The following is a 23778-nucleotide window of genomic DNA, read 5'->3' on the forward strand; positions in this document are numbered from 1 at the left end:
CTGACTGACTAAAAACTAATATAGATACAAAATTTAACCAAGGTGTATGGATGTATAGACACAGGTAATTCTGCCCTTAGACGAATGACAAAAAAAATATGCCTCATTAACCATTAATATTTTTGCTCTAGTTGTTTTCAATGACAATCTGTTATTCTGTGATGAACAACCTACCCATCATTGTCTGAATCAAGCATTTCATAGACTTTTAACTTCATCTGACTCATGAGGTCCCACACCTGTGACATCTCAGGAGTTGGAAATTTGGTTGTACTTAACCACTGCAAAGAAACAAAACTTAAATTTTCAATTTTTTCTCTTCATTTCAATTAAAGCTTGAATAACACACAGTATAATGTAAACAAATGAAAATTCCTAAACAGATATGTCTTGAAGTATCAAATATTGTTCATTAAAGATTAAAGGGCAGATATATTAAATAATCAATGCTAGATTGGAATCTTAAATGACTGAACAGACTGGTGTCAACAGACTTGATTCTATATTTTGAAGTTTTTAGTTTTTCCTATGAGCAAGTCACATGACACAGTAACCATAAACGTTATTTCACATTTTCACTGTACTGTATGTAAACGAACACTCATGCTTCTACATTCACAGTCCAATGGAAATAGAAATCATTTGCTTTTGAGTCACATAATTATTTTACGAGGTGAGTTTTAATCACACTGCTTTTTTCAGCAGAGCTAAATAATAATTCTGCTAAAACTGGATTCAAAGTTGGTCAGAAAGCTTAAAGACCACCTTGGTATGTCTTATGATAAATTTTAAACACAATTAAAGCATTCTTCATTCACATAAATACATGTTCTATTTTGTAACTTGACATGAGAGACTTCAAGAATCACGGAGCATGCTGGATTCAAAGATTATTTTGAGACTACGGAGATGGATACAGTACCCCCAGTGTATTCATTTCTTAAAAACATGGAAGGTATATTATGAAGCAAGAGCAAGCAAAAAAATCAATTCTAAACTTGTATCAATTATCAAACAATCTATTACTAAGGAGATACAAATTATGCCATGATCCTTTATGAAAGAAATAATAAGCGGACACTAACCATGATAATTAATATTAGCAGTTTCATGACTACAAAACAAATGATTTGAATCAGCATGCACAATATTTTGCAGAAATTGTACTTAGCACAAAGCTATTCATGGATGGAATTACCTGTTTACATGCCTGTATTCTTGCATACATACATGCATACATACACATAAGCCATCTTACCTTTTAAATACAAACATATATATTGACCTATTCAGTGGCATAATTGGTAGATTTAATTAAAAGACCTTTAATAAATGCATGGAAAGATATAGTAATCTTCCTACATAAATAACATACAATATTGTTATAAAATAATATATCAGACAAGTGATTTTGGGATATAAATTTTGAACAGATGAAATATACAACTGTCAACATTAGAAGACTAATGTGAAAAATGCTAGTTTTATAAAACTGCCCCAAACTGTACGGCAGTCATTTAGGTCAATAAGTGTGTTACTTTAATTTTTATAATATTGGTTATATGGTTCATAGCATTGCAATTAGTTTATCTGGAACTGCATGGTAATAAAAGTCACTATAATGCAGGACAGCATTAGTGTTGAAATTTTTCAAGTCAAAGTTAGTTCTGAAACAAAATGCATGCTGGTAAAAGGTTACATGCTGAGAATGTTTATAAATCTGTTTTTAATGGATGTATGCCATACCAGCACAGGTTTTTTGAACTATTATAAATCAGGTACAAACACTTAATATGATTTGTGATCCTTCAATCATATATATAACAGCACAAATGTCTAATATTCATATTTGTGTCGTCTGGTATTCAGGGATTAATAGCCCCATATTATTATATAAACCCACTTATAAGATGAATCCAACTGCAAACTGCACAGACCCATATCTGTCATCGCACAAGGCATCCACAGATCTTGGTCTGTGAAGTTTGTTAGGAATAATCAGTAGAATAAACAGCAGAGACCCTGATATGCATGTGCATTATTTTAAGGCAGAACAGGATCTTTGTTGTTTGCAGTTTGAGTCGCCTAATAACTGAGTACACATGCCAACCAGAAAAGGTCATTTGAATGACAATTTGTGAAACCTGAAGTTGGCATAAAGTAAGATTCCAAATAGAAGCTAGTGATCTTTACTTTAGGAGAGTGGAAAAAGAAACTTCTCAGATTTACACCCTGCAACAAAGATGACATTGGATCCATGAAAGATATATTAATCAGGATGAAGTATTTATCCTGCTGCTAAAAATTTCCTTTGTATCATTCTTAATTCCTTAGTGGAAACCCAGGTTTCAATGGCTCTGGTAGTCATCCAGTAGGGATTAAATGTCACAGCTCTTGTGGTCAGCCAGTGCAGATAGAATGTCATAGGCTCTAGTAGTCTGACAGTGGGGATTAAATGTCACAGGTTCTTGTGATCAGCCAGTGGGGAAAGAATGTCACAGGATCTAGTAGTCAGCCAGTGGGGATAGAATGACATTGGTTCTGGATGTCAGCCAGTGGGGATAGAAGGCCCTTGTAGTCAGCCAGTGGGCACAGAATGTCATTGGTTCCAGTAGTCAGCCAGTGGGGACAGAATGTTACTGGATCTAGTAGTCAGCCAGTGGAGATAGAATGTCCTAGGCTCTAGTAGTCAGCCAGTGGGGATTAAATGTCACAGGCTCTTGTGGTCAGCCAGTGGAGATAGAATGTTATTGGTTCTAGTAGTCAACCAGTGGGGACAGAATGTTACTGGATCTAGTAGTCAACCAGTGGGGATAGAATGTTACTGGATCTAGTAGTCAACCAGTGGAGATAGAATGTTACTGGATCTAGTAGTCAACCAGTGGGGATAGAATGTTACTGGATCTAGTAGTCAACCAGTGGGGATAGAATGTTATTGGTTCTAGTAGTCAACCAGTGGGGATAGAATGTTACTGGATCTAGTAGTCAACCAGTGGGGATAGAATGTTATTGGTTCTAGTAGTCAACCAGTGGGGATAGAATGTTACTGGATCTAGTAGTCAACCAGTGGGGATAGAATGTTATTGGTTCTAGTAGTCAACCAGTGGGGATAGAATGTTACTGGATCTAGTAGTCAACCAGTGGAGATAGAATGTCCTAGGCTCTAGTAGTCAGCCAGTGGGGATTAAATGTCACAGGCTCTTGTGGTCAGCCAGTGCAGGTAGAATGTCACAGGCTCTAGTAGTCAGCCAGTGGAGATAGAATGTTATTGGTTCTAGATGTCAGCCAGTGGGGATAGAATGTCCTAGGCTCTAGTAGTCAGCCAGTGGGGATAGAATGTCCTAGGCTCTAGTAGTCAGCCAGTGGGGATTAAATGTCACAGGCTCTTGTGGTCAGCCAGTGCAGGTAGAATGTCCTAGGCTCTAGTAGTCAGCCAGTGGGGATTAAATGTCACAGGCTCTTGTGGTCAGCCAGTGCAGGTAGAATGTCACAGGCTCTAGTAGTCAGCCAGTGGGGATAGAATGTCCTAGGCTCTAGTAGTCAGCCAGTGGGGATAGAATGTCCTAGGCTCTAGTAGTCAGCCAGTGGGGATTAAATGTCACAGGCTCTTGTGGTCAGCCAGTGCAGGTAGAATGTCACAGGCTCTAGTAGTCAGCCAGTGCAGATAGAATGTCACAGGCTCTTGTGGTCAGTCAGTGAAGATAGAATGTCCTAGGCTCTAGTAGTCAGCCAGTGGGGATAGAATGTCCTAGGCTCTAGTAGTCAGCCAGTGGGGATAGAATGTCCTAGGCTCTAGTAGTCAGCCAGTGGGGATTAAATGTCACAGGCTCTTGTGGTCAGCCAGTGCAGGTAGAATGTCACAGGCTCTAGTAGTCAGCCAGTGGGGATAGAATGTCCTAGGCTCTAGTAGTCAGCCAGTGGGGATAGAATGTCCTAGGCTCTAGTAGTCAGCCAGTGGGGATTAAATGTCACAGGCTCTTGTGGTCAGCCAGTGCAGGTAGAATGTCACAGGCTCTAGTAGTCAGCCAGTGCAGATAGAATGTCACAGGCTCTTGTGGTCAGTCAGTGAAGATAGAATGTCCTAGGCTCTAGTAGTCAGCCAGTGGGGATAGAATGTCCTAGGCTCTAGTAGTCAGCCAGTGGGGATAGAATGTCCTAGGCTCTAGTAGTCAGCCAGTGGGGATTAAATGTCACAGGCTCTTGTGGTCAGCCAGTGAAGATAGAATGTCCTAGGCTCTAGTAGTCAGCCAGTGGGGATAGAATGTCACAGGCTCTAGTAGTCAGCCAGTGGGGATAGAATGTCCTAGGCTCTAGTAGTCAGCCAGTGGGAATTAAATGTCACAGGCTCTTGTGGTCAGCCAGTGCAGATAGAATATCACAGGCTCTAGTAGTCAGCCAGTGGGGATAGAATGTCACAGGTTCTAGTAGTCAGCCAGTGGGGATAGAATGACATTGGTTCAAGTTGTCAGCCAGTGGGGATAGAATGTCATAGGCTCTAGTAGTCAGCCAGTGGGAATTAAATGTCACAGGCTCTAGTAGTCAGCCAGTGGAGATAGAATGTCATAGGCTCTAGTAGTCAGCCAGTGGCAATAGGATAATTCAAATACTTAACAATCATTGTCTATCATTTTATCTATTAATAAACATAAAAATGATGAATTCAGTTAACCAAAAGCAGTTAAGTGTTAAATATTTTTTGTTAGTTCCCTTGTTCACCTATAACCTTCAATTACTCTTATCAAGCCAAAAAATTTATTTATCTAACTTGTGTGGAAGCAGCTATAGAAAAGTTTGAAGGAGCTGGATATAAAGCTGTACAACATGTGCACATATTCTAAACAAATATATTGGCACCAGTATCTCATTCCTTTCACTATTAAAAACATGTACATACTTAGAGAAACCTGCAGACATTCAAGCCCATTTACACACAGCATCATCCTAAAAATAGGCAAACATAAAATCACACTTACAAATATGCACACCATCTGACACACCGAGATCTACAAGCCCAATTACATACTTACCATTTTAAAAAAGAATTTTCTTCCTTTTACCTGAGAATTTATTTTACTGTAAACTTTGATTTTATGGTCAAAAGCATCCAAACAGAAAGAAAAAAAGTTTGAGATGTTACCACAAGGACTGATCGAAAAATCCCTGAGAGTGTCAAGATAACTTTCTTCTGCACATTGATGTTCTCATCCTGGAGAAGATGCTGTAGACAGGGTACGACCTTTGGCAGAATTTCAGGATCTTTCTTACTAAAATGAGCAGAAAATTGTAAACCCATTAGTATATAAAAACATGATAGGTTCAGATAACGTAATATGTATTTTAAATGTTGCAGAATAATAGGATAAAATGAACACTTATTAAATTGTTTTGTTGACAGTTTAAATGAAATTTTGTTTCTTCCAGTTAGACTATGTGGTATTCTCAATTAAAATTGTATGAGTGCTGGAATAGCAAAATCGTGCCTTAAAAATGATCTTTTGTTAACATATGGAATGATCCTTCTACATGTTAACTCAGAGCAACAACAGACACAATGATACATGACTGCCCATAGTACAAAGTTTTCTTTATATAAAAGTCTTGAAAGACACAGATTTATTTACTTCCAGGTTATACATATGGCACTGAGACAGTCCATAATTTTTTTTAAGTATCATTTTCTACTCTTTATTCCTCCAAAAAATGCTATCTGTAGATCACATATAAAACAATTAATGCTAAATATAACAATATGCAACATGAAATTTTTCAGCATGAAAAATTATATTTGGACATACCATGCCTCTTCCATAAATCCAACAACAAACTTCCGTACATCCACTGATCGGTCAGTTTGAAAAGCAATCATTTCCTGCAGAAAAAAATGTGATGAAAATTTCAAAATTATCTATTCCAAATAGAGTGGAACCCTGCTATAACATGCCCCGATTTAACGCGAATTCAGATATAATGCGGTCGTGGCATGGCTCCCAAAATTTCATATATTCGCACATGAAAATATTTTTTTCCAAAGTACATGAAATAGTGTATAAATAAATTAGTATCATCATGGAGAGGAGATCGTGTATGGATTCCAATTTAATATGATTGTGGTGTGGTTCCTGAAATAGGGTGTAAAACGTTTATTATCATTTTGGGGGAAGAGTTTGCGTATAAATTTTAATATAATATGATCGTGGCATGGCTTCTGAAATTTAACAATATCACCAGGTTCTTAAAGTGTTATGCCAAAAATAAACATTAACGGAAATGTTACTTATTACTGATCCAGTAAAAAAAAAAAGCTGCCAGCGTTTGCTGGGCTTGGTGGTGTTATTAGATGCAATCAGTCGACCAGTAAATAATGTCCGCTTTATTAGCTGGAAACTGAACAGGTATGAAATTGTATATGCGTTCAGGTTTAAAAAAAAATATAAAAGTAACTCGTGACATTTGCAAGCCTACTACTTTTAGTTCTCGGGTTTTACAGGTGCATGGGGTTGGCTTATGAACTTGTTATTAATTTCCTACTTTTTTAAAAAAAATATTTTACCGTTAAGGAAAAGCAAGTTCACAAACGCAATTCGTTCTCTGCACTTTGTGCAAAAAAAAAAATGATTTTCATTTTGGGGAAGAGATCGGGTATGAATTTGAATACAATACGATATATAATATGATTGTGGGGTGGTTCCTGAAATTTTAAATACATGTATGTGTATTTTTCACGTACCCGGAAAAATACTTTTTTTTTTAAAGTAAGAGAAATAGTGTGTAAAACGTTTATTATCATTTTGTGGAAGAATTCGCTTATGAATTCGAATATAATACAATCGTGGCTTGGCTTCTGAAACGTAACAATTTCACCAGGTTCTTGAAGTCTTATGCCAAAATAAACATTATCGGAAATGTTACTTATTACTGGTCCATGAGTAAAGCCAGTAAGTCGTCTTTGTGATTGTCTTCAATTAATTCTTTATACAATCATTGCTCAAACAATAGCCGACATGTGTTTCTTCCTTAACTGCATACACAACCAATCGGCAGAGAATGCGGTGGTTGATAAAAGATTCTCACAATTTAATAAACATCAAAAAACGAAAGCCGCCAACATGTTTTCTGGGCTTGGCGGTGTTATTAGATGCAATTAGTTGACCAGTAAATAATTTCCGTTCTATTGGCTGGAAATTGAAAGGGTATGAAATTGTACATGCGTTCAGCTTTACATTTTTCTTTAAAAAGTGACTCGTGACCCATGCAGGCCTACTGCATTTAGTTCTCGGGTTTTCCATGGGTATGGTGTTTGTTTATGAACGTTATTAATATCCTATTTTTTTATAAAAATATTTTACTGTTATGGAAAAGCAAGTTCACAAACACAAATCGTTCTCTGCACTTTGCACCATGATTAGTACAGTAGTTATCACATATTTCTTTCGATATTCACAAAATCTAAAGTAAAAGTTACATGTACGCTGAAAGCATGTGCTGATTTGTAATTATTCTGTTGAAGTCATTTAAACGAATAGGCATACAAGCGTTAATTATTGGACATTTGCAATGGATAAATGTACACGGAAAGGCGTATGAGAAAATTTTAGCAGTATGAAATTTGTACAGTCATATATTCTGTAACGTAATGAACCGTACACGTGCTTCGTCTTTCTTAACCTAATTTTGTTGTTAATTTTTTCCATTGAATTCAGACACATAATGATGTGTGACACAATTATTGAATAGTTTAAATATGTATGCAATTTTTGCAATGGAATTACATATTTTATGGATTAATTTCAAGCCCCGACTGTACGATATCAGACGCCAAGTAAATGTGTTGATACTATGTTTATGCTATATATTAGACGTTGAATTCAGATACAATAATTAGGGGAAAAAATATTGAATATTGTAAATCTGTATGCAATTTTTCAGTGGAATTACATGCATTAAAGATGAACTGAATGCCACGATGGCACGATAGTAAACGGTGTTGATACCCTATTCATCATATACTGTAGACATGAATACATGTATATGTGCCAATGAGTTGTTCTCTCAAAAAAGTAAAATACTGCAAAACCCCGCATTAACGCAATATTAACGTGATCCAATTTTGTGGACCCCAATTATTGCATTATAGCAGGGTTCCTCTGTACTCCTACCATCAGTTTAATTTTGATGAGAAAAATCAGCTCAGATGATACTCACTATAAAGTTTGCCAGGATATTTTTTGTTATTTTTAAAACATGAGTTAGGTCTTGGATCCATTAAACTGGTTAAAAAGTGGCTTCACTTACACTGCAGATCACTTTTATAACTCATATGAACAGACAAGAAGCGATGTACTATAATAGGAAATATAATTTTCAAGGGAAAGTACTAAGATAAAAAGGTCAACATCATAATATCAAACAACAGTATCATATTTACCGTATATGTTGGGACACCATACATTAATTTTAAAAGTAATTTTTTGTGCACCCTATTTTCTGGGACAGATTGTTTCTTTCAGGTCATAATTTGTGAGACACTTTTTAAATCATTTGAAAATGACATGTTGGAAATTGCACTCGAACTGAAATTTAAAAAAAAATATATAAAACTTTGTACTTGAGATAAAACTCTTTACTCCAATGCAGCAGCATCTCATCAATACTACCCTTCTCCTGCACACCTATGATCCATTCTTTCGGTGCATGAATATTTTATTTTTTTTAGCTTTCTCATCCCGTGAAAAATTGTTAAAGGCAACATACCACCTGAAGCAGAAACTGAAAGGATTAAAGTCATATTTTTTCCAAATCTGCACCAGTCTAATTCTCACACTTTTGACCCTCATCTTATTGTCAGTCCGTCCAGGAATGAGATCAAAGTACACTAGAATTTCATCCATGTTAATAATCATATTGTTGGCAAAATCGTCTTCTCTTCTGGCCTTCATGAATTCATCACATGATTTTATTTTCTCCAAATCTGGGCAATGCTTGGTTGTGGACAAGTGTGCATGAAGCATTATATTGGTGTCACTTTAAAAATTGTTCCACTGTTTCAATCAATTTTCAAAATTACAGTGAATACCGGTGAAAAGGAACCAAAGTTAACTTCCAAATCTTGGCCATCTTTGTATATTAAAATAAATAAAATTGGTGCACTTAAAAGAATCCATAGTCAGCTTTGGAGGTCAGCTTGCTTTGCAATAAAATAACCTTTGTATTGATATCCTGTTAAAAAGAAAAGAAAAACAGCTTCATAGTATCCAAAGTTGGCTTGCTTTGTAATAAAAATAACCTTTGTCTTTGATGTCCTGTTGTTAAGTTCAAGGGAGTTTATGGCTCACTGCCAGTTATGTTTATTCACCAACTGGGCTTCTATGTGCTTGGCATCTGTAAGGAACATTGATGTCTGTGGGTAAATAGTAATGATACTTTTGTAACACGTGCTGGCGAAAAGATTGTCACTTACACTCAAGTGAATGTGTTTTCAAATAATGATTTTTATTTGTGAGATACTGTCATACAGTAGACCTGAATATAATTCAATCTTAATTTGCACATAACAATGTGTCATGCATGAATAGAAGGTGTCTTCAATATATTGGTTGATTACTTCCCTCTCGTTTGAGAAACCATCTGCTTCTCTTCTGGCCTGCATGAATTCATCACTAGATTTTATTTTCTCCAAATATTCTGGGCAATGCTGGGTCATAGATTATATTGTGTCACTTTAAAACTTGTTCCACTGTTTCAATTTATTTCCAAAATTTCCGTGAATACTGGTGAAAAGGAACCAAAGTTTGCTTCTATATCTCGGCAGTCTTTGCATATTTACAACAACAAAAAATTGGCACACTTGAACGAATCCATAGTCAGCTTGCTTTGCAATAAAATAACCTTTGTATTGATATCCTTTACAAAAATAAATAAACCAAGTCAGCTTCTGAGGTCAGCTTGCTTTGTAATAAAAATAACTTTTGTTTTTGATGTCCTGTCAGTAAGTTCAAAGAAGGTGTTTACTGCTCACTGCCAGTTGTGTCTATTCACCACCCGAGCTTCTATGTGCTAGGTATCTGTAGTAATAATTAATATAAAAGAACACTGATATCTGTGGGTAAATAGTAATGATACTTTTGCAACCTGTGCTGGCGAAAAGATTGTCACTGACAATCAAGTGAATGTGTTTTCAAATAATGATTTTTATTTGCAAGACACTATCATACAGTAGACTGGATATAATTCAATCTTGATTACTTTGCACCTAACACCGTGTCATGCATGAATGACAGTCGTCTTCAAGATATTGCTTGATTATTTCCCTCTTGTTTGTAATTTTGTTGGATCCAGTTTTCAGTCAGGTAACACATTCAAATCTTTGAACACAACCTAACACAATTTGTTTCTCAAAGTTCATGTCAATGAACAACATGACGGACATAAGCGATACATGCTACAGTATGGAAGCCTATGCTACATATATGGATTTTGTCGATATACTTTATTTTTTAATGCTCATGTTGAAAAAAAGGAACAAATTATAACAATACAAGGTTAGTTTCTTTCTTTTTATTATCAAATAAGTGGGTTTTTTTTTTATCTATTTTATTGCAATGTACATGGGGGGGGGGAGCACAAATGCAATATAAATTTATTTCATTTCTGAAGTCTTGGGACATATGACCTAGGTAAAAAAAAGTTTCACCATAAGTTCAGGGACAGGAAAATTTTTTATTTTATCATGTCCCAATATATACGATAAATACAGTATAAGTTCTTTTTTTTTACTGAACTACCAAAGCATGAACATGCCAATAAAATATCAATACTTACATCCAAGAAGTTGTCAAGAAGGTTAGACTCTTTGTTTACAATCAGTTCCTGGACCTGAAAAATATTAATATTTTGCTAATTTCAGGACTAAAACAATGTGTAATGACATAACATCAGAGCCTTTTAACTGCTGCCAACCCCTTCACAAGGCAATTATCTTTCATGGCATTATTTCCATAACAATTGATGCACAATTCTAGGGAATGTGAACTTGCTGCTTGGATCCATGCATTGCTAAGATATACACAGAATAAGAAAATAACAACCCCAAATATGTCTCAAAGCTATGGGGTTAAACAAACAAACCTAAACCAGAAATGCAAATATCAAGAACATAATGAATTATGTGTGAAAAACCTGGTCAAGTGAAGTATCATCTCATTTGTAAGACATATATTTGTCTGCAACTGTGGAAACAGTTTATTCTAAAGTTAAAGCTACTGCTAATGTGGCAAAATTCAAAATACGTGAACTCTGCTAAGGGGGCCAGATGACAGCAAACAGATGTGTGATCATCAGCACAGATTGCATTTGAAATATCCAAGCCTATTTATCCAACCCCTCACCCACCACTCTCGTGCCAAACACAACGGCAAAAAGCATCATCTGAGCATAAAAGAGTAATCTATTATGTGCTATTATTACAATAAACTGTCTGAAAAATTAACATTTTTTCTTGTCACAAATGGGCAAAATCCAATTGGATTAGTACCACTACCAGAATACACAAACATACACATCAACTCCACAAATTAAAAAACAAACATGATGAAGCTAAATGCTGTACAGTAATACCTCGAACATTCGTGAGGTTAGGTTCCAGAACCAGTCGCGGATCAGGAGGAATCGCGAATGTTTGGTACGAGTCACTAAAAATGCTAATAGATGCTTATTTCTAGGGTTTAAACCCTAAATATGACCCAAATCATGCTCCCAAAACACTTTAATTTCATTTAAAAGTGAGCTTAATACATTACCCTTAAAAAGAGAAATAAATGGTTGACGTAAAAATAGAGTACAGTATCGCCTAATGGGTATTTGCCACACTAGTGCACTTACAGTACGGTACATGCATAGCTGCCAACCTTCCAGGCTCACAATTAGTGAAAATAGGGATAAAAAGTCGCGAATTTGGACACGAATTTGTGAAAAATACCATGACAATAACTCCATCCACTCTGACTACTCCGACCATCAATACTACACTATATCAAGTTTGCAAAATAAAAATAAAACACTACATATATGCAGAAATATTTATTTATCAAGGCATGATACTGTGGCAGACTTGAACTTCCTCAACTGCTTGATCGTAAATTTGTTTTCTAAACAGTTTTGACTTCTTGCCTGCTGGTTGATCTTGGGGACTAAAATTGCTGACAAATTTTCTGCAGCTAAGGAGGCCCTAAAGTCTGTCTTTTTTTTTTTCCTCACTAAAGAAAAACTCTTTTGCTGTCACTGTTGCTGTGAGGAAAGCACAGGAGCTGCAGCATTTTTGGTTCTTCCACAGGAAAATTTGGAAGCGATTTTCAAGTCCGGGAACATATGTCAGAACAAATGTTTAGCATGGTCTCCAGCTGATAAAGGTAGGTTGTGTTCGACACAAGAAAACTCACAAATAATGCTTAAGCGTTGGTAGCCTGCGGGTCTTCCACCAATGGTTTAAAATATTCCAGAGCTGAAATCTGCGAATTCTTAATTTTCCCAACTTCTACATGCTTTTTGCAACCGACATTCTTCCTCACATCGTCTCTGCGATGGCACACTAAGTGCAAAAAGTATGAATGAATATCAATGTTGAATGGCAGAATGCATGGCCAATTTTTGATATATTCCAAATTAAACTTCACTTTTTGAGTAATACATTTCTTTTTCCTTGGTGGTGAAGACATTTTCAAAATCTTAAATGCGATGCTGAACGGTAATTCGAATCAGTGTTTTGACGCATGCGCGGAGCAAATTTCCGGTTAGGCCCCAGTTTCTCTCAAAAGCACTTGTAAAACTACTCTTATACATTTAGATTAAAATAGGCTAAAATGCTTGTGACCGGGCCAACTGTACTAATCGACTGTAGATCTACTAATATCATGACCAGCGGTACCGGACCGTTTCGGCAACTGTGAATATCACGACTAGCGCTTAATGGGAAATCGGTTATTTTATTAAAAATTTAAAATAATTGAGGATCGGAAAATTCGTGAATTTTTGTCTTATGGCGTGAATCCGTGAATTGCTGAAAAAGTTGTGAAATTCACACCAACTTCGTGAGGGTTGGCAGCTATGTACATGTATACTAATATTACCCCTATACTAATTCATTGGCTGCCGTTTTCTTTTGCACTCACAGTAACGTAAAACCAAGTAACGAATGGGACTGTAAACTTAATGACTGACATTTTCTTTGTCATTGTCAGGAAGGCAAACTAGGTAAACTTCATATGTCACAGAAGTCATATAACGAAGGTACAATTCAATAAAATAAAGAAAACATGTACGTAGAGGGTACCAATGAAAATTTTGCGAATCCGTGAATTTGCGAATCCAGAAACGCGAATGCACTAGGTATTACTGTATTAAATTACTCTAATATTCTTCTTTTTAATTTGTAAACCATAATTGATTTGTCCTTTTAGTGATCCAATAGATTTTGAAGTTTAAAACGATACCTATCCTTTTTTCAGTCATAAAGCATCCATAAGTCACATCGATAAATTGTGTTTCACTTAACCTCTAGGATTTCAGGTTACAAGGAAAACAGTGATGGACATATGGATGAATGGATGCACAAGACCTATCAAAATCTAGCCACCAAAACGTGTACATAAAAAGTATTTTTGTATACTGAATCTGATAATTATAGAAATAAAATACTTACTTGTTTCAGGTTATTAATCTTCTGAGTGTCCTTCTGAAGGAGGGATGCTTGATTTATCAGATCAACAACCTAAAAATGAAGAAAATTAACACGTTTATAGAACACCTATTCTCCTCAAGGAAATCAAATAAACAATATGGAACGAACTTGCATAGATATTAAGTTCCATATTTTCAATCAGCTGAAAGCTAAATCATTATTTTTCAACCAAGGACATGTTATTCCAGTTCCGTTACCTTTTCTAAAGTAAACTTCTATAAATAAAAAATAATCCAAAATAGCTGAACACAAGTCCAAAAGAATCAACTGTTATGAGTGAATTTCAGATCATTGAATGTACTGGTCTGCCAACAGTCCTGATGTATCAAAATGGCATCGTCCAGAACTCTTTCATAATTCATAGTAGTCCCAGAATAATATTTTAGTCCAATGAACACTCTGAAGTTCCAATGAATAATTGAAACAAATATTTCCTCTCAAATAATATCTAAACACAATATTAAATGTTTGAAGACTGATGTTACAAGAACATAAAATATGACTCCAAAATCAGAAAGAATTAACTGCTCAGTTCTCTCCTTATATTCATCTCCAAGTTTCTATTACAACTATATGTCACAATAAAGCCAATGTGACAGACCTTACTCAATGTAATATTTCACAATATCTACTGAAGTGGCCTAAGCCATCCAATGGGAAATAATTCTACTAAGATCCAAGCTGACCCCACCACCAATGAAAAATTACCCCAAAATTGAAAACAGGTTTAATATATAGGTTGAATTTAACTTATATACACCTATTTACAGTTTAATATCTATAAAATAGAATCTATTTGAGTGGCCCTAGAGTTTTCAGTATGAAAGGATTGGATGGGAGTTTTGCTCTTTCCTTGTTCCAGCAATCAGTGTGTGTGATTTGAATTTTTAATGTAGCTTTAGCAATTTTTTAGCCATATTGCTATGATGTCTGCAGTGTGGCAGTTTATAGTGATATTTAGTACTAAGGCATCATGCCGTAGACATGTAGCATCATGTCCCACCCAGTCATGTTATCCTGATACCAGGACAATCAATTCCTAACACTAACCTCTTAAAGCTAAGCACCTAGCGAGGCAGCTGTTAGTACCATTTTTGTAAGTCTTTGGTATGACTTGGTTGTGGTTCGACCCCGAAACCTCCTGCATCCAAAGCAGACACTCTAACCACTAGGCCACTGGAGCTGTCCTCCAACAATCAGTTAGGTTCTACTTGTTCAAAGAATTAAGCAAATTTCATGCATAATGTAAAACAAATGAAGGGACCTGTATAAAGTTTAAATTGTAAATGAAACTGTAAATATATCATTTGTTTCATGAATTTATTTCTGAACCCATCACATTTCAGTGTAAGTAAAGGAGACTTGAATAAATCAATCCTTCAGTGACACCTAGTGGATGTACATAAGATTTGTACTGGGGTATATTTGAGTATCTTCAGGTCGTATTGTTGTTAGAGCATTCCACTCTAAAGAGCTACTATACACTATTATTTCTGCTGAGCATTGTTAGATACCATGACTAGTTCTGATAAAATGGAACAAAACACCACTGTCAAAGCATGTTGTTGTTGTTGTTGTAGGGTTTAATGCCATTTTTCAGCACATGATAGGCTATACATGGCGGCCAGTATTAATGGTGGAGGAAGAACCCGAGAAAACCCCAGAAAGAACCACCGACCCACGAGAAGCTACTGGCAAGCTTTCTCACATATCCACATTGGCTGAATCCGAGACTCGAACCCACGCAGACAGAGGTGAGATGGCAGTGATCCGTAACGGAGAGCGCATTAGACCACTTGGCCACTCGGGGCCCCTTCAAAGCATGTTGTTATATTAACACGTAGTATCTACATAGAAGTCCAACTGAAATCCCTTAGTTTGTCATTTTCAATTTCTGATTCAAATAATTTATTGCATTATGCACATGAATATTTTGGCATATAAACATCTGAATAATAAAATCAAACAGTCTGTGTGCAACTGACTGAAACTGCACATTGCCATTTCATCTTATAGTGAACAATGAGAAAGGCTCCACTTACAAAGCAAGCTTTATGGTAATGTACATCACATGCAGTGGTCCATATGACCATTCAATTGCATTTTTCTATAGCTGGTTTCTTACTACATTTTCAGGAATTTAAAAATTCACTTGCCTGTCTCCTAGGACAAGCTCCAGTTTCCAGGGTATTGGCTCATAGGCAAATCCCAAAACGGAGAGAAAGAGAGAAATATAGGAAGAAGAAAAATGGGATGTTTGTAATGCTTTATGTTCTGCAAGTTATGTAGCCTGCAGTCTTTCCACATTACATATATCTGCACTTTTATTTAGTGTTTGTGTGTGTGTGTGTGTGTGATTTGGATTTTTAAAGTAGCTTTAACAATTTCAGTCATATTGCTAACCTCCTAATACTGAGTGTTAAGTGAGGCATTTGTCAGTACCATTTTTATAAGTCTCTGGTATGACTCAGCGGGGGTTTGAACCCATGACCTCCTGCATCCAAGGTGGATACTCTAATCATCAAGCCACCAGAGTGGTCTTATTTAGTGTTTATATATTCATGCATTCTTCTATTAAATAAATGAACCACAGTTTCTTCATCCATCATGTGTCATTTCCATCTTGTAGACAATGTCAAGTTGAGTCTCATTTTCTCACACAGATATGATAATGTGAATATTTAATATTTAAAGCAAGTATTATCAAATAAGGCAAGAATGTTTATAGTAACTTTTCAAGTACATGTTACAGGATTTGCCACATTTCAGGTCCTAACCTATCCTTGGGCAGTTTGTGAGCTTGCTGACTTTAAGCAATTGGCTTTTTAAGGATTGTTTTGATGCACATCACCAATTTTAAGGTGAGTTGGTGTTAATTGTTAATAATATAACTTGTTTTGTTTACTTGGCAAGTGAGTTTGGAAATAAATGGCAGTCACTTCTAATGATTAATCAGCATGAAGATTTCAATCAAAGCATGACTAAGGTGCTGAAAATGTAGCATAAACAAGCACTGTTTATGATCAGTTGTTTATACCATAATTACAGGAAACCGACACATACTTACTATTACACAAACAATTGATAAACGTGTTCTCAATCTCAAAAGTCAGTTTTTCTGATATGCTGATACATTTTGCTGATGTAAGGTGAATAGATGATATTTGTTAAAGAAACTGATAAAATAAGTGTTCAGAAATCCTTCATTTGTAAATATCACTAAATCATTACAATCTAGCTTTCATTATTGTTGATGCCATTGATGAGTCTCCAAACTTATCTAGACATCACAAGAAAACTTCATCAAGTTTCTAGCCCTAATGAACCTTTTCAAGACAAATAATCAGTATAATGCTCTAAAATATGCAATAAAGTTTCTATCATTCTGTATTAATGTGTATCCCATAGACATCTATCTCTACCTCTCTTTCTTTTAAAAATCTATTTCCAAACCCATATTGAATATCCATTTACCTATTTAAATGTACTAGTATATCTTTACTCCATATACGCGACAGAATTTTGGCTCATTTTACCCCCCCCCCCATTGTCACATTTCGTTACAAAAACTCACACCCCTCATACATGTCACAAAGCTTTTCCCCCAACAATAACATTTTTCAAAAAGAATAATAAATTCAATTTCTCACTGGAGCAAATGGACATGTTTTTTTTAATTCCGTTGACCTACATTTTTAGTTTGTTGTGTGCGAGATATTCCTGAAAATTTTACTTCTCGATTCCCCATTAGCCAACTTCAGGGAAGGCGTCTTACATTGTAGAAATAGGTTTCTGACACTACCGCGCGTTTTTATTTTATTTTTATAGCTCTGCGAAAAATATTTTAAAACCATATTTTGAAGAATTACACTGAGCAAATTGTACTCAGGAAATCTAGTGGCTTGTTTAACTATTGTAAAAGAGATGCGACAAGATGTGACCTTATCGTATGTGGATGTACTACTGCTGGGCTCAGAGGCCGTTTTGTCCTCTTCCTCCATGTAAAACTGTGCGGCTGTTGACAGCCGACTGTCAGACGCCATATTTATCTTCTAAATATTTGGCATCAACTTTGATGAAGGAACTGACACAAATTTTATGCCTCGCTGTTCCCCATCATGCTTTACAATCTTATGACTAAAACGCTTATTGTAAAAATAAATTGATTAATTAAGCATTTTATTGACATTGACTAACGTTTGGCATTTTAATGGTAGATTCGTATTTCTGTTATAAGAGCATAAACCATTGTATTGTGATTATAATAACAGTTTTAGTTTATAATTATTATATAGCTGTAATCATTCTATATTTAATTATTTATTAGAAGTTGTAATGCCATAAAGTAGAATACGTATCCAAGAATTATTATGCCACCTTACACTTTTATAGACTGGTATGATGTTCAAGCTTTAGTTTTCATAGTATAATCTTAAAGTAGGGAACCAATACATTACCGCAAGGGTGGTAACTCTTATTGGCCAAACAGGCATGGATGTTGGATTTGATGTATGTCACTGTTCTATTTTTATTTATAACATATATTCTGTTATTGAGAGCTTACACAAATAATTTTTAAAGTAACTTTTATAGAATGCACTTAGATATACATAAGTTTGGATATAATTTGCCGCCGGACACAAAATCAAACAAATCGAAAAACTTTGTTAGCACAATCAAAGGAGTCGGACGTTTTTATCAATCAAGTACGATGAAATCTCTGAAAACACAAAATCACCTTATTGGTATTATAAATTGGCACAAGGAGTTCAAGCGTGACCCCAGCCCTCCGCTCAATCCGACTTTTGTCACGCGTCTTTTATCGCTTCAGAACCGTCAAAAGACTGAAAAAGCTACACTTAAGTCAGTAACGTACCAACGCATAACTCTCGGACGACCATCACATGAATCTAATTCGGTGAATAGATAATTTATTTTCACCATTACGGCGACAAAGTCTTTTGTGCTGTCAGAGATTCCATCATACTTTATTGATAAAACGTCTGACTTCTGTGGCAAAAAGATGTTTGTGATTAGTCCTACATGTAAGACATTGACGCTGATATTTATGTTGTGGGCGTCAAGGTCTTACAGCCGAACTAACGGCGCTGTGTAGCGTGTTTTGATGTCAACTAACATCGTTACAAAAGTAAAAGTTTCAAGACTATTTCACACAACTGACAACTAAAATAACTATGCTTTTCTGCAAAGTAAAGTCATAATGTTTTAGTCAGACTATACTTACACTGATGTTTTTTCTCTAATAAATTCAAATTCTCACAAAAGAAATGGACCTATTTTCAAGTTTGTTGCCCTACATTTCATTTGGCTTGAAAGCGATGAAAGCTGGGAATGCCAAAATCGGGTTAAGTTGAAATATTATTCTTTAACAAAACAAATAAAAATATATTATGCCTGTTGGAGCTGTAAGCAATAGTTCATTTCACTCAAGAAACATATCCCAAACATGTACCTACTTGAACTTACTTCGGCATACCTCGACTACCATCATATTGCAACAAATTCAAATGCATGTCATTGGAATGTGAAAATGCATCCATTTGCAATAATCATATTTTCATTCCGCCAGGATAAAGACAGCACAGTAAGTATATTAATTAAACATAAATTGGTGGTAGAGTGTCGATATAGGCTGCCAAATGTCTGAGATGTTCCTGAAACTTTGATTACTCATTACGATGTCATAAGGCCGTTATTTGGATAGTAAGACACAGCACTAAAACATAAACAACATATGCTATGTTTACATTGTAGGACTAGTTTGTGATATGAGCAGATGCTTTAGCTTAGCAACTATGCATACAATTTTGGAAGTATGTACTCATGTATAACAGTCCTGAAATTAAATGTTATGATACATTATAAATATGTATTTGCATTGTTTACCAAGTTCGCTTCTATGAGATTGACATAGCTGGGCCTACCTTGGTAATATTTTTCTTTGCACAATGAAATTTGCCAAATTGAAAAATTTGGAGCCACATTTCGGCCTTATGATTAGGAGCCATTTTATGCCATGATGCAGGGAATTATATTTATGTGCAGTGTTATATTGGCCCTATTTTTAATCTATATAAACATTAAAAAAAACAGTTTTTACATATTTTTATTACATCAGAGCACAAGAAAACGGTAAAACCTGTTATGAGAGACCACCTGTTCTGCAAACAAAAAGCGGTCTTTCAAGACATGTGGTCTCTCATAGCAGGTTTGTACAAAAAGACCAGTTTCCAAGGTCCAGTTTCAGAACAATTTCAAGAAAAATAACAATCACTGTAAATATACAACCAACTCCGCTTATATGCATAGCCTCAGGACTGGACCCAACCTATACATATAAACAGAGTATGCATTTAAGCGGAATTCATGTATATTTAGAATGTACATGTACTTGTAAAATGGAAAATCGTACAAACAAAGCTCATTTGCTGTATAAATGTGTTTCAGTTTATTAAATATCTACATATACATTTAATTCAACAATACATTTAAATTCAGATAAACACTATAAACTGTTATTGCCGAAATTAATAATGACAAAAATATACGTGACCACTACATCAAGTCTGGCACTACAACGGCAATTTATGACATGTACATTAACCTGGTTTACGGACTGTAGCATCTATCACCGATAGCAACAATCCTTTTTTTAATATTACTTTATGTTTCTTTTGGATCAGAACAATCATTACTAATCAAGAAGTCATTGTAGTCATTAATTACGTATAGGTCAATGGTGTCTGTCTGTTTTGGCGATGCAGTCATTTGTAAGGATGTCGGGTCCTACGAATAATTAGTCTGGTTCCCTGCTTTGTATGCTGTCTGCATTGCTTACCCCTATACAAATAGTGGAGGACAATGCAGGGAGCATATGAAGCAGGGAACCAGACTAGGAAATAATCTACTTACACAGTAGTCTGGTTTATGACAAAAACTGTAGAACACTATAAGGATAGCTAAAAAAAATCAGACATCAATAGCCAGCCTATTGTTTTTAATTTTTTTTAAAATTTAGAACAGTATGAGTGGTCATTCTTACAGGGATTAAATAAAGGTCACTGGAGTTTAACCTTGTTTTTGTGACGTGGTCATTCATAGCAGTGTCGAAATGCATATCTGTGCATTACAGTTGTGGTAGGAAATGACAGGTGGTCACTCATAGCAGAGGTTGCTCATACCAGTTTTTACTGTAATTATTAATAAATATAACAATACCATTTTATATACAGTGTATAGCATATGAAAAGCAGGAATGAATTAGAATATTTCTGTATAACTGATGATACAAAATACTGCTTACCGGTAGTCTTTATTAATAATGTCACTGACACTTCATCAGTATATGCCACATTTTTTCCCAGACCATTTCTTAAAGGCCTTCTTGAAATCTAAATTCTCATTGCTTGGCCATCAGTAGAAATTTTCAGTAAATTGTTCAGAGTAGATATTCCTACAGAATTTTGTAAGTTTGTTTTGATGACAATTTTGGCAACTGAACCCCCTCTTACAGTCTGCAGTAGAAATAGGGGCAACAAGTAACCTGGTAGCTTCCTCTGATGCAGCTGGATATAAATCTTTGTTTTTCAGAGCTAGATTAGCCATATTCTTTTTGCTTGCTACAGACTTGTTTTATAAAGTAAATTTTTCATTGATATAAGCAGCTCAGACCCTTTACAGTCGATGACTGGCACCTTTGTAGTGGCATCCTGTGTTACTCAGTTAAGTTCAGATCACAAAAACGTGTTTTCTGAGTAAATAATCCCTAAAACACTAAGCAGTCAAAAGTGTCTCATATGTACAGTTTGCAATAAACATAACAACATGTGCAAATGACACCGAATCTTTTTGCGGACCTGTTCAGCAATAGAGTATATCCCTCGGTCATTCTTTATCTCCTACTAATCACATTTAATTGCTTCAATAAAACATTAAAAATTACTTATAAAAATTTGTTGCCAGCAACTTTCGCCTGTCAGTAAAAACTACTGTCACTTCCAAAATTCTTTCGCTTTTGGTAACAGATATGAAGCATAGTGGAGGCCCTGTATAATGAATTATACTTTGAATCAGAATCATAATGGACATGCATAATATATTGTACATCCATAGGATTCTAGGTCTTGCTGTTTTGGAAAATATAGTGAGTAACCATCTACAGGCACGCCTTTGTGAATTTGGAATGTGGTGTGGAAAGAATTTTGATTTACTCTTCTAAATGCATTTTCAGGTTTTGTAAGCCTGCCGATTCAAATCAGACAGGTGTTTAACAAGTAATACATGTAAATTATAAAGTTCCAAGTTATAAAAGAATTAATTTAATGACTAAACATACAAATATGCAAGTACATTAATTTTTATAGTTTGTCGTTTATAATATTTTTTAGTCCTTTCTGCTGCTGGTCATTTCTGCTTGCGTGGCTTTTTTCCAACCTTTTCAGTAGTTTTTGGACTCTTATAAGTTGCTGACACTGATAAATGTGGATTTTGTTGGTGGTATTTTTTTGGCATCATAAATGTATGTACTTATTTTGTTCATTTGTGGCAAACACATACATGCCAACCATTATTCATTTGGCTAAATCATTGGGCACTGATTAATCCATCTTGTAAGGGGCAGTAAATGTAAGTGCTGATTTTTTTCTAACATGAACCTCTGCCAGTATGTTTGGAATATTGGAAATTCTTGGAAACCAGGTTCCAAATTCTTTCATCTTGAATCAGAATCTCTGTCATCTATGGCATTTAATATTCCATCATTTTTTCCAAAACTGTTTTGAGGTATTCTCTTATGGGCCTTGACACCCCCCCCCCCTTTTCATCAAATGCCATCAAACATTGTCGGGAATATGTTTTGTCGATAGGAAACTTTTTGCCTGCATGACATTCATCATGCTTTTTTCTTCATCACTTCCAATTTTTATTTAAGCTTTGTGCCCAAATAGATCACTAATATGATAATATGTGAGATAAATTTCCCTTAAGTTTCCTCCTTTGCATCAGAATATATTATGCATGGTCCAAAGATCACCAGAAAGGCTCAAAACATTTGCCTGTTATATACTTTGTCATTTTCAGTTAAATATCATCTCAAATGGATACATTTGTTGCAATTAAAATAAAACAGGTGTAAGTGCTATTACATTCTAATCTTCAAATAATTAATTATTTGTCATTCTTTTTGAGGTATCATTTTTGGCTGAATTATCATTGAAAGACCAACAAAGTATTATTTGTCGGTACTTGATAATTATAGGATTAAGATAATTAATCATTTTTACCAATTTGTCATAAACATACTTTATATCATGGTCAGTTAATTATCATCTCCAATGGATACAAGTGTTGCAATTAAAATAAAAAGGTTTAAGTGATATTACATTCTCATCATCAAACAATTATTTCTCATTCTTTTCATTGTATCTTTTTTGAAAGACCACCAAAACAATATTTGTTAATACATACTAATTATAGGATTAGGATTATTAACATTTACTATTTTGTCATGACCATTGCCCTATGGCAACTCTCAGGGTTGTTGTAGTCCTTTAAGCATGAAATATGTTCATTTTGGATTTTGAATTTAAATTGCCTTTATTAGTACTATTTTCTAGGTGATTCTTATGAATTTTCATGCAGCAATTGCTCATTTAAAATAAATGAAAATTAATCTTTGTTTATTTAATTATTAATTGAGTCGAGATTAAAGTCTAAAGATATACAAGTTGCAAATCACATTTATATTTATTATTTATCAACCAGACACATAAACACTGACTTTTTAAGAAAAAGAGTTTTGGGGATGGAATTTGCAATTTATAGATGAGACTGTAGACACAATTTGATATGGTGTGGGAGTTTCCTAACACCAGCTTCATCACAGTTACCATTATCATTATAGGGAGGAGTTATTTCTCTTGGTTTAAGTATTATCCCATTATTTACACTGCTCATGTAATTGCAGGTCTTGGCAAAAATTTATTTCATAAATCAAAACTTGCAGTTATTTTGCCATTAGGTTTCTT

General features: G+C 35.0%; 2 protein-coding genes across 2 annotated transcripts in view; one reads left to right on the top strand and one right to left on the bottom strand.

The window, feature by feature from the left end:
* LOC149804344 (symplekin-like) overlaps window positions 1-17860 on the bottom strand; it is a 102565-nt gene extending 84705 nt beyond the window's left edge. The window contains exons 1-6 of the mRNA XM_089939127.1: window positions 17674-17860; window positions 13694-13762; window positions 10819-10872; window positions 5796-5869; window positions 5138-5264; window positions 175-281 (exon numbers count right to left, since the gene is read on the bottom strand). Coding sequence (XP_089795253.1) covers window positions 175-281; window positions 5138-5264; window positions 5796-5869; window positions 10819-10872; window positions 13694-13762; window positions 17674-17775 — 533 coding nt within the window. The 5' untranslated portion in view covers window positions 17776-17860. The remainder of the gene's footprint in view (window positions 1-174; window positions 282-5137; window positions 5265-5795; window positions 5870-10818; window positions 10873-13693; window positions 13763-17673) is intronic.
* Window positions 17861-18176: 316 nt separating this feature from the next.
* Window positions 18177-23778, top strand: part of LOC149804345 (tRNA pseudouridine synthase Pus10-like) — a 56660-nt gene continuing 51058 nt past the window's right edge. The window contains exon 1 of the mRNA XM_089939160.1: window positions 18177-18241. Coding sequence (XP_089795286.1) covers window positions 18224-18241 — 18 coding nt within the window. The 5' untranslated portion in view covers window positions 18177-18223. The remainder of the gene's footprint in view (window positions 18242-23778) is intronic.

This window comes from Sinohyriopsis cumingii, chromosome 2, assembly GCF_028554795.1.
Source record: "Sinohyriopsis cumingii isolate HCF-2022 chromosome 2, ASM2855479v2, whole genome shotgun sequence".
NCBI lineage: Eukaryota > Metazoa > Mollusca > Bivalvia > Unionida > Unionidae > Sinohyriopsis > Sinohyriopsis cumingii.